At 40.5% G+C, this 12,109-nt stretch overlaps 2 protein-coding genes across 2 annotated transcripts; both read right to left on the minus strand.

The window, feature by feature from the left end:
* Nucleotides 1–198: 198 nt before the first annotated feature.
* TAAR5 (trace amine associated receptor 5) lies at nt 199–1,340 on the minus strand. Its single transcript, XM_069488801.1, has one exon. The coding sequence runs from the start codon at nt 1,284–1,286 to the stop codon at nt 273–275; it is 1,014 nt and encodes a 337-aa protein (XP_069344902.1). The 5' UTR covers nt 1,287–1,340; the 3' UTR covers nt 199–272.
* A 9,440-nt stretch (nt 1,341–10,780) lies between these two features.
* Nucleotides 10,781–11,821, minus strand: LOC138395796 (trace amine-associated receptor 4-like). The gene has a single exon (XM_069488718.1). It carries the CDS (start codon nt 11,819–11,821, stop codon nt 10,781–10,783), a length of 1,041 nt encoding a protein of 346 aa, XP_069344819.1.
* Between the last annotated feature and the right edge of the window lie 288 nt (nt 11,822–12,109).

The following is a 12,109-nucleotide window of genomic DNA, read 5'->3' on the forward strand; positions in this document are numbered from 1 at the left end:
AAGCAACAAATCAGGAGCCAAACATCTGCAGCATTTTGGCTTATCCAGCGGATAAAAGGACTTCTTGTTCTCCTTTTCCTGCATTTGACTATAGAAACATTGAACGAGAGGAGTGCTCTACCTCTTTCCAAATTAGGAAGTTTGTTGTCCTCCTCCACTCAAAGCATGCTGCCCCGGAAGCAGTCTCACAAACTCATGACACCACCCAGCCCAGGCTGCAACACCACTCATCCTCTGAGACTCTCCCCCTTGCCTGCAGTTAGTGGCAGGAGTCATTCTTGGTACAGATCAATAGTGGGTGTCTGCGGCGAGAAGACCTCTCGACTCACGGTGAGTTTCAGTGCCTTCCTGAACCACCGGTAGGAAAAGACGTAGATGATGGGGTTGCAGGCTGAGTTGAAGTAAGCAAACCAGATAAAGATGTCAAAGACCAGTGGCGGTGTGGCAAAGTGAAGGAGGCTGTCGACCATGGTGTCCACGGTGAAGGGCAGCCAGCACAAGAGGTATACGCCCACAGCAATGCCCAGGGTCTTGGCAGCTTTTCTCTCGCGCTTGGCAGCCCCAGCCAAGCTTTTGCTCAACGTGCTGATCTGCTGAGCCTGCCTGGTCGCAACCACAAAGATCTTTACGTACAAGCTGATCATGATGAGGCAGGGGAAAAAGAACACGGGGAAGTTTAACCAGCCCCAAAACTTATTGAACAGTAGCTGGCAACTGCCCACGCAAGGCATCTCTTCCAGCCACTGGCTGAGCCCTGCCTCTGCCACATCCATGTAGAGGAAGAAGGCAGTGTAAGCCGCGGGCAGCCCCCACCCCGCCAGGATGTACCCGAGGGCCACCCTCACTGTGAACTTGGAGGGATAGCGCAGGGGGTCGCAGATGGCGCAGTGGCGGTCAACGGAAATGAAACAGAGGTGGAAGATGGAGGTGAGGCAGAAGAGGGTGTCCAGGTAGGTGTGCAGGCGGCAGAGGAAGTCCCCGAAGAACCAACAGCTCTCCACGGAGCGAACGGTGCTGAAGGGCAGCACGAGCAGACCAAGAAGCATGTCCGCCAGGGCCAGGGAAAGCAGCAAGAAGTTGGTGGGGGTGTGAAGTGCTTTGAAGTAGGACACAGCAAACACCACAAACAAATTCCCTAGCACTGTAGTCAGCATGCCTGCTGCACAGGCCAGGTAGATGACCAGCTGGATGCCCGGAGGATGGACTGTCCTGGGGCAAGACCCATTCACCTGGTAGCAGAAAGCTGTAGGGTGTTCTTCAACAGCTTGGATGAGGACAGCTCTCATTTATGGTCTCTCTTCTTCCCTTCTGTCTGGGAACCGGCCACCTTCTCCACTAGAAAAAAATTCCTTATCTGCTAAACAAGCAGAAAGTGAGATCAAGAGGAGGACACTAAAGGGCAATTTGGAATCTAGTACAATTTCCCTGGGTACCAAATCAAATGCGCCCTGAAAATCAAAGGCAGCATGGAAGTCAAGGTTTCCTGAATTACTTATGGTAGCCCTGGTTCATATGACCAGGCACTTTGAAACCAGTGTAGACAATATCCTTAAGGAAAAAGAATGATATAAGCTAAATGTTTCCCTAAGAAAAACTGATTATGTTATGGTAGGTAGCATAAAAGTATTGAGAGGATGTCTCTTCCATTTTGATAAGGTACTTGTTGTCAAATGTAAAGTGAGGTTTAAAGGATCTGAATCAAGTGATGAATTAATTCTTGTTACTAAATTATTACTTAAGGAAGGAGTGACTTCTAGCTCCTCCCTTCAAGAATTAAATAAATTGACAACAAAATAATCAGATTAAGGTTTTAATTACATGTCAACTGTTTCCAAGAGAAGAATGCAGCATGCAAATAACTAAAAAAAATAGAAAATGGCCTTATTTTAGTTTTGAATGCTGCACATTTTCTGAAGATAATACACAGTGTTTACCCGTTTTGAGAGAACTATCTGATATAAAGTAGAATTTTATCTATCAACACTAGCTTGTGCACTAATAAACAAATTCTAATAAATTGAATTCAGCGTTTCTAAGCTACTTACACAGGTACGAATAGGAATCACTTCATGGGAAGAAGTCTCTCTTGTAGCAGGTGGACATGAGAAACGTAGAGTCCTCTTCTATCAACGAAGATGGTAGGTGTGCGATCAGTTAATGATTATATACTCTCAATGGAAACTACCCCTTAATGTGGGGTGATACAAATAAGGAGTGAAGGGGTACCAAGGGACCTAGTTTGCACTATTCACAAGTCTCAGTTATTTAAGCTTCCTTCTCAATATAAGATCATTTACCCTGACTGTTAATTAGAGATGAAATTTGAAGACACTGGAGACATATATACATATATATGTATATTTTAAACTCCCAAGTTTTGGGATATTTATGAAGATATTCCTACCTGCTGATGACTACTATATATTCTTTCATTTAATTTCATTTTTAGTAAATTCCATATGTCCTTTTTGCTTTTGAATTATTGTGTACATTTCTTTCAACATGAGAAATAGTTGAGAATAATTGATCGCAAGTCCTTCGGTTCGTGAAGGGGAGATTAGTGACCCCCATGTGGGCTGCATCATGGTGTTCTTTTTGAGTTCTATGTTTTGTCATAGTGAAAGCAAGCATGGTACATGAAACAGTTCACCTGGAGGCAGAATAGTAAAATCCTGTTTTGTGATTTCCTGTACCATCACCTAACCTCTCCCTTGGTTTCCCCACTGGTAAGAGAGCATACGATTATACTCATATGTCTATCTTACAGGGATATTGTTGCTGAAAATAACAGGTTCCATAATATTCTGCTGTCTCTGTTTCTTGGTATCCTAGAAGCTGGCACGCTTCTTTATGGTCAGGGAGAAATCATTTCACAATATATGTCCAACTGATGTTGTGAAAATTACAGAATTCTAAAGTGATGCCAGATTACATCTACCAGAGGGACTTACAGGAGCAGTTGGGGCAGGTCAAAAAGAGTGTGTGTGTGAGTGCATGTGTATGTGTGTGTGTGTGTGTGTGTGTGTGTTGGGGCGGGGGGAGGGAGGGGGTTGGCCTACACCTCTCCCTTCTCTACAAAGCCCTGGCTCAGCCCAGTATGTTCCAGAGCAAAGCTCCCTGTGGCCTGGTGGCTGCTGGCAACTTGCCTTGTTTCTCATATAAAACTTTATTGTTTCACATATAAAACACATAAAACTTTATGTGTTTATAAATAGATTTATGATTCCAGCACATAATCAAACCAAGAAAGGATCCTGCAGTACTATGTACCATGATACCCCCTTAGCTTAAAAATCATGATCTACATATAATCTGCCAGGGAGTTCTGTGGCCCTATATATTTCATTTGACTAAGAACTGTGAAAAACACAAGCAAATGTCTTATAACTGGAATAGGGTTGAAGAAGGGAACTTCTACAAAGGCTTTTGGTTCTGGGATAGGTTACATCAAACCTACTTAAATTCAGTATGTAATCACAAATGTATTTGGAAATGTAGAATTTTATAGACAGTTTCCAGTTGTATGATCTCTATGTCAGAGATTACTTAACCCTTCTGTGCCCAACTTTCTCATCTACCAATTGAATATAATACAATTAAATTTCACCTTGTGGAAATTAATGAACTAAAATTCATAATGTGCTAAGAATAGTCTCTGTTATATAGTAAGTTGTAGTAAGTTGAATTAGGCAGGCAAGACTATGAATGGAAATCTAGTTGAGATCCACCATTAACTTTTTCAAGTTAGGGCTCTTACCCGCTCTTACCCTGACTTTTAGAAATACATTGCAGTTACTTCACAATCAAAAGGAAAAGTAATTGGATTCTGGATCTTCTAAGCTTTCTTGCTTACCTAAGGGATTCACTGATTCTCCAGTGAAAAGCTTTTATCAAAGAAGTTGTGTATTTTAGAAATGGGAAATGAGGGAGAAGGAAGATATTTACAAGATAGTCAAAATATTGTTTAGATTTAGGATTTTATTTTAACAGTATACTTGCTATTTAAATAACACTAAAACTACTAGGCTAGGCTGCAGGACAGGAATGTTGTTTTTCTAATAAAAGGAAGTGTCAAGCTCCCCTGAAATAAGCTCTAAATGTTGGTAAGGGGGAGAGAAAGGCTGATATGAAATATCTAGAGGGAAGAAAATTCTAGCTGAGGCCCCTCATGAAACCCATACTTGTTCAGCAGTATTTGGGACAGGCAGTTAGTGAGTTTTCAAGAACTGCCTCTAATCATATTTGTGATCTAAATAGCAATTACCATTACAAAGGGCTGATGGAGTGAGGGTTTATTTTTAACAGAAAAAAATAGTAAAAGCAACTCTCTTAGATATACAAATTAAGAAGCAATTCCAAAACTTGTTTATGGAGTACAAGAATACTTGCTTTTAGTATTGCCTCTGCAATCCAATAAGATAAACTAAATGTACATAAAGGGGAAACCCTGGTAAACATTAGACAAAATGCAAAGAGCACAGGCTTTACAGAAAGATAGACCTGGTTTTGATTCCTGCTTCTAACGTATTAGCTATGTGATCTTAGAAAAGTTACTTAACCTCCCTAAGGATTAGGTGTTCTATTAATAATAAGAGGTATATAGGGGGTACTAAAATGTTAAGAAGATTAAATAAAACAAATTATACTACTCACCTGTAGTATAGTAGGAAATCAATAAATATTAATTTCTTCTACATTCTTTATTTTGCGTTTTTTCTGAAGTTATACTCTATATCACCCATTTGATTTTCTTTTTTATGTTGTTTTTTTAATAGTTCTTAAGGAATTCATGTTTTATCCCAGTGTGTTGGTAAAGGTCTTGAATACAGGAACTTTTTGATCCCTTTCAAATCTACCCACTGCATCTTACATAGCTTCCTCTGCACTGCACTTACATGTTGTAATAATTAATTCCTGATTTCCAGATGTGTTCCATCCATGTGCTTCTTTAACACTCTGCACTTCATTCTTTTATAGCAGCCCTTAAGGCACTGGATTGTAAGTTACCATTTACTTCTGGTCCCCCATCAAGCATAATCTTTATGGCAAGAGGTACTATGTCTTATTTACCAGTATAGCCTGATGCCTCTCACAGTGCCTGGCACATATTAGTCACACAAAAAACAGGTAATTGATTATGCCCTGAATAAGCTAACATTGTATGAATGCTATCAATAAATCACTCAATAGTATGGCTTTAATCAGCAGCTTTTCTCCTACCACCCAGATACCAAATCTGTTACGAGACATGAGGATCAACCCAATGTAGAAGTTGTGCTACTATGACATGATCATGTGTCTAGAAAACCCTAAATAGTTCACAAAAAAACTTGTTAGAACTAATAAACAAATACAGTAAAATTGAAGGACAAAAAATCAACATACAAAAATCAGTAGCATTCCTATATAGTAATTGCAAACTATCAGAAAAAGAAATCAAGAAAGCAATTTTATTTACAAAAGCTACCAACAAATGAAATATCTAGAAATACATTTAACCAAGGAAGTGAAAGATCTCTAAAAATGAAATAAGACTAAATATGAAAAAATGAAAAAATAAAGAGGACACAAATATATGGAAAGATATTTCATGTCCGTGGACTAAAAGAATTAATGTCCATACTATCCAAAGCATCTACAGATTCAATACAATCTATATCAAAATACCAATGGCATTCCTCACAGAAATAGAAAAAGCAATCCTAAAATTTATGTGGAACCAGACACAAAAACAAAGAAAGAAAGAATAGCCAAAGGAATCTCGATCAAAAAGTACAAAGCTGGAGGCATCACACTACCTGACTTCAAAATATACTACAAAGCTATAGTAACCAAAACACCATGGTATTGCCATAAAAACAGACACATAGACCAATGGAACAGAATAGAGAACATAGAAATAAATCCATGCACTTACAGCCAATTAACTTTAGACAAAGGTGCCAAGAACACACACTGGAGAAAGGACAGTCTTCAATAAAAGGTGCTGGGAAAACTGGATGCAAAAGAATAAAACTAGACCCTTGTCTCTTTCCATATACAAAAAATCAGCTCAAAATGGATTAAAGACTTAAATCTAAGACATGAAACTATAAAACTACTAGAAGAAAACAGGGGAAAACCTTCATGGCATTGATTTGGGCAAGGATTTTTTGGAGAAGAACCCAAAAGCATAGGCAACAAAAGCAAAATATATAAATGGGACTATATTAAGCTAAAAAGCTTCTGCACAGTAAAGGAAATAATCAACATAGTGAAGAGATAACTTACAGAATGGGAGAACATATTTGCAAACTATATATCTGACAAGGGCTTAATGTCTAGAATGCACAAAGAACTCAAACAACTCAACAGCAAAAAAGCAAATAAATAATCCAATTAAAAATGGGCAAGATTCCAGGCTAGAGGAACATGTGTGAGATTTGGAAAGCAGACATGAAGCTGTGGCCATTCTTCTGAAGGTGTTTGCAGGCAGAGACTATGACGGACAGACAGACAGAGGTACCCAACAGGTTCCAGCCTGGCTTCACTCCTCTCCACTCTGCACCTTTCCTGACTGCTGGTATTGCTGAGCGACAGTGGACTCAGGTCTACCACCAAATTCGTGGATAAGGATCACAGAGCAGTACATAACCAGAGGAAATAGCTCACCACAGACTCCCCACCAAGGTCCATCTTTATAGTCCCATCTCAGTGGTTGGCAGTGCTTCCTCCAACTTGCTCCCTCGGGCTAATAATCTTCAGGAAGTTGGCTTAGTGACTTCTCTGATGTGCAACTCCACTTCCCCAATTTTTCTCCCAACTCTAATAGAAGCTCTGGTTCACTTACTCAACCTGATGACACATTCCTTTGGCCTATAATGCAGGAAGTCTCTCTGAAACCCCAAGCCAGGCTAAATTATTTTCCCCATGCTCTCGTGGCTTCCTGTGCTTGGCTCTATGGTAACACATATTACCCTGCATTGTAACTGAATGGCTATGGTCTCTTTTATTAGGCCATAAGTCCTCAGAGGCCAAGGTTTGAGTTTTATACATCTCTGAACCATAAGAACTCAGTGCAACACTTGGCATCTAGTGGTGCTCAATAACTGAGTGGCTTTTAATACAGATGGCAAAGTGTCTGTGGTAGTCACCATCCTTCTGAGATACTGGCTGCTCTGTTCAACCTAGGTGAGTCCTGGAAAGAGAGGTGTTGGATAAGGAATAATGATGGGCTGCTTCGCCTTCAACTAGCCGAGGAAGAGCATGTGCAGCTGTTATGAGAAACAATTGAGCTAATGTTCATGGACACCCTTGCTAATTGCAAAGGTCCTTTGTAAGTTATGAAATGATTATGACCGCAGCAGAAGCTTCCACCTGCTCCTTCATTTCTCCTCTGTTTAGCTCTGTTACTACTGGGCAAAAGAGAATGCTGGTGTATAAGTAGTACCATGCTATGACCTCAGACCCCAGTTCCTTGATACTAAGTCACACATTTTGTGTTGTTATTCTGAAGATCAAATAAGAAAATGAGTATGTGTTGAATGAATGGCTGTTCTTCCTACTCAGTCCCTCAGATTCAGTAGTTTAAATCCTTGTTTAACTCCCAAAGAGGAAAGGAAGCTGATCGTGGAAAGGGAATTATAAAATGCTCCTGTCATCATAGGGTCCTCTACTGTCCCATCAGGACCTAGGATGAGGTCTAACTGGGCCTGAAGCCTGAGGAACTCTGTTCCTTTGACTCCTCAAAAGGAGGAGTACATTAGCCTCTGAATTGCCTTCAGGATTAGGAGCAAAGGAAATCTCCTAAAGGATTAAATTACTATAATCAGAAGAGAATAAACCAGCATTCTGCTAAGCATCTCAAAATCCAATTTTTATCTCCAATACTATCCTGTGATAATTATAGCAATTTACTGAAACATCTCAGCTCCTAAAATGTTGTATTCAGGTTATCAAATTACGAGTACTGACCTCAGAAATCCACAGATGTTCTAAAGAACACATAGATCAAGAGAGTACTGGGAATTCTCCACTGATTAAAGATGTTATTAAAGGTATTTTGGAGTAAAAAGTAGTTTCCAAATAGATACAGGAGCAAGGGTAGATTCAAAAAAGCAAATGGTTCATAAAAGCATTTAGGATTGAGGTACATGAACATTAGAAACTTTAAGGACAAGATGTCCTACACAGAGATGTGCTGTCATTTGATCAGGTCAGAGGATGAAGAGAGTTTGATTAACTAAATGTTCTTATATTACTACAAGAATTAATATGCAATAAAATATCCCTAACATTAAACCTGTAGTAATGGTAATATGTTTTCTCTTTGCAACCTACCAGTGTCTTAAAGTTATTATCATAAAAATCAACATTGCTTCCTGCAAAATAGGGAAAAGTTGACAAATAAATTGCTCCAGATCCATATAAACAGATCCTAAGTTTATGGGTATGTTCTATTGGATGGAAAGTGTCCTTCTAGCTAACAACTTCATTTAAGAAAGTTCCCAAAGAATCTATCAATCCATAGAATAGTCAACATTATTTCCACATGACCAAACTTTTCCGTAAACCACTTGCACTATTGAGGCATTAGGAAAGGGAAGGGAAAACTTAGTTTCTATCTTTGGGAAGCTCACTATGTGGGCATGATAATTTCATGCTGGGTGTGGCAAATATTCTTGGGTTGGTTAGTCATTTTCCACTGTGTGCCCCTCTAGCCCTGTCCTGAAAGTCCCCAGTGCAACAAAGGGCACATGTGACCAAAGCCCATGAAAACAGAAATTAAATTCAGTTTAAGGCCGGGCGCGGTGGCTCACGCCTGTAATCCTAGCACTCTGGGAGGCCGAGGTGGGCGGATCATTTGAGCTCAGGAGTTCGAGACCAGCCTGAGCAAGAGCGAGACCCCATCTCTACTAAAAATAGAAAGAAATTATATGGACAGCTAAAAATATACATAGAAAAAATTAGCCGGGCATGGTGGTGCATGCCTGTAGTCCCAGCTACTCGGGAGGCTGAGACAGGAGGATCCCTTGAGCTCAGGAGTTTGAGGTTGCTGTGAGCTAGGCTGACGCCACGGCACTCACTCTAGCCTGGTCAACAGAGTGAGACTCTGTCTCAAAAATAAATAAATAAATAAATAAATAAATTCAGTTTAATATTTTATTTACAAATAGGATCTTTCCTCCGTCTTCTCTCCCAAGAGGAGCCCTCACTTCCCCGCCATGTTTGTTTTCTAATTGCTGTTTATTTCTGTGAATTTGAATTTCTTTCTTCTGTTTTTTTCAAAATGTTGTTTCCTTTATTCCATGAATGTATTAAGAGATTTTTATGGGAAAGGTACTATGTCAGACACTATTGGCTACAGAAGTGAATAGTATCAGGACATAGTCTCTCACACAAGAAGCTTATAGTCTAAATGAGGAACCAACATACCTGTGTACAACCAACTCTGTTACAAAGTAGATGGTTTTAGGGCTTGTGGGGATGAGCATAGAAGAAAGATGTTGGATAAGTTGAGTTTGAGATCTTGGTGGAACATGCAAAAAGATACTCCACTGATAGTAAGCAATGAGGGGCTTGAATTTGAAGGAAATGATAGGGCTGAAAATAAATGCATTTGAGAGTAATCTATATGAGGTGGTGACTGAAGCTATGAAATTAGATTAGAACAGGATTTCTCAACCATGGCACTACTGAAATTTTTTTCAGATAAGTCTTCATTGTGGGGGGCTGTCCTGTGCATCATAGCATGTTTAGGTGACAACCCAAAATGTCTCCAGACATTGCCAAATGTCTTCAAGGGGCAAAATTGGCCCTGGCTGAGAACCACTGGATTAGAAAGACAAAGAGATGGTGTAAAAGATGAAAAGAAGATTATAAAGGACAAAATTTGCTGAAATAAGTTCATAGGGTAAGAGGAAGAAGAGAAGAACAAAAAAGACACAGAAAAGATATGTTCATTGAGTCTACAGATACTATCCTAAAACTCTAGGGGAAGGAAAGGGCTTCAGTTTTGTGAATGAAGTTCAATCTGGGTGAATAATAAACATGTGTACACACACATCCAAAGACAATGGGCATGTCCCCTGTATGTAAACACACAAGATGCATGCATGCATAGATCAAAAGTATATATTGGGAGAAAGAATATTTTCCTAAACTCTTTCTTTATTTGTTCTTCTCATTTAGGAAGACAGTCTAATTTTATCAAATATTTGCAAATCTCACATCGATTCTTTCTGAGAAGAGGTTTAAGACAGAATTGGAAGTAACTACAACTGTCTGCTTCCTTCTCCTCTTCCATGTCACTCCCATGCTCCATAACTCAAGCTTCCAGTGTTCTCAGGCTCTCTCCCACTCCCCTAATAAGTAGTGATAACCTCAAGAAAGATTTAGATAAACTCAGTTATATACGGCCATCAATCATTGGAAAGACTGTGTCTCCATGTCTAATGTTTACAAGTTAAAGGGAGAAAATTCTTATTCAATTTAAGCCAAAGAAGTGAAAATCTAAATCCCTAACTTTGGAATTTCAGGAATCAGTAAGCTTTGGGAGAAAGCTTTGTTGTTGTTGTTGTTGTTGTTGTTGGAGGTGCCTTCCCCAGAAGCCCAGAAATGGACTGACCACCTTTGTAGCTCTGGTATGCCCAGAAGGCTAGACCCATTGCTCCTGCTTAGGGGTCCTTTACACCAACTGGAAGAACCTCCTTGTCTAGTCAAGCCATGTTCCTACTTTTGTGGAGAGAGGGCATCTAGGATTCTCAGCCAGAAAGGAATCTCAGTGAATGAGGTGCACAGCCTAGGCACGTGCAGGAAACAGGCTTAGGGTGGAAGAGTCAGGCAGGAAGATCATCCCTGTGACAATCATCCTCAATGCCTTGCGAAACCAAGGATAAAACATGCCATATATAATGGGATTGAAAGTGGAGTTGAAATAACCCAGCCAGAGGAAGACATTGTACAAATCCTCCGGGGTTGTGAAATTAACAAAAGGGTCCGTGATGGTCAAGACAAAGAAGGGCAGCCAGCACAGCACGAACACTCCCATGACTATGCTGAGGGTCTTGGTGGCCTTGCTTTCTCTTTTGGATGATACCTTCATTTTGCTTTCTGCCCCAGCCTGTTTTGGACCTATGCCAATTTGCTTAGCATGCTTCCTGGCCACTGTGAAAATGTGTATGTAAATCCCCACCATGACTGTCCCAGGGAGAAAGAAAGCTATGAAAGAGGCCAGTACCCCCCAGAGCTTGTTAAATATCAACACACACAAACCTGTGCAGTCAATGGCTGCAACAAAATCTTCTGTACCAATTGTGTTTAATTCCGAGAACACCAGGCCAAAGGCAAAAACGAGGGGAATGGACCAACTGATGAGTAGAAAGACCTCTATAACAGGAATGGTAATTTTGGTGACATAATGCAGAGGGTCACAAACAGCATAGTAGCGGTCCACTGAGATGAAGCAGAGGTGAAAGATGGAGGTGGTGCAGAGCATGATGTCGCAGCAGCTGTGGACTTTGCAAAAGAGGTCTCCAAAGTACCAGCAAGACTCGATGGACCGGATCATACTGAAGGGCATGACCACGCAGCTCAGCAAAAAGTCAGTGGTGGCCATGGAGAGGATCAGGAAATTGGTCGGGGAGTGGAGCTGCTTGAAGTGAGCGATAGAAATGATCACGACCACGTTGCCCAGCATGGTCATCACTATAGCCCCGATCATGACCATGTACATGGCCCAGACACTCGGCACAGACCTCACATTTTTAGGGCACGAATTGTTAACCAAAGCAAAGCAAAACTGTACTTCCGGGGGTTTCCGGAGGTCAGGTGGATACATCATCTTTGTCCAGTGGGTATTTCCTCTCCTTTATGTGTAAGAAAAAACAAAAACAATAGCATTCACGGGCAAGACAATGTTTTAGAGAGGCCCAGCTAGCCTGCATTTCCAAACCAAGTTTGAATTCCCTACCGACCAGGAGTATTGCTTCCCGAAACTTCATATGTACAAAAATCACCTAGAGATCGTTTCCAAGCACAGATTTTGATTCTGGGGTAGGGCTGAGAGTCTGCATTTCTCACAAGCTCTCAGGAGATGCCAATGCTATTAGTCCCAGGACTGCTCCTTGAA

This window comes from Eulemur rufifrons, chromosome 15 (assembly GCF_041146395.1).
Source record: "Eulemur rufifrons isolate Redbay chromosome 15, OSU_ERuf_1, whole genome shotgun sequence".
NCBI classification, from domain to species: domain Eukaryota; kingdom Metazoa; phylum Chordata; class Mammalia; order Primates; family Lemuridae; genus Eulemur; species Eulemur rufifrons.

What these genes read in the sequence shown, in the direction of transcription:
- TAAR5 (XM_069488801.1), bottom strand. Translation starts at nt 1,286, where the DNA reads ATGAGAGCTGTCCTCATCCAAGCTGTTGAAGAACACCCTACAGCTTTC.
- LOC138395796 (XM_069488718.1), bottom strand. Translation starts at nt 11,821, where the DNA reads ATGATGTATCCACCTGACCTCCGGAAACCCCCGGAAGTACAGTTTTGC.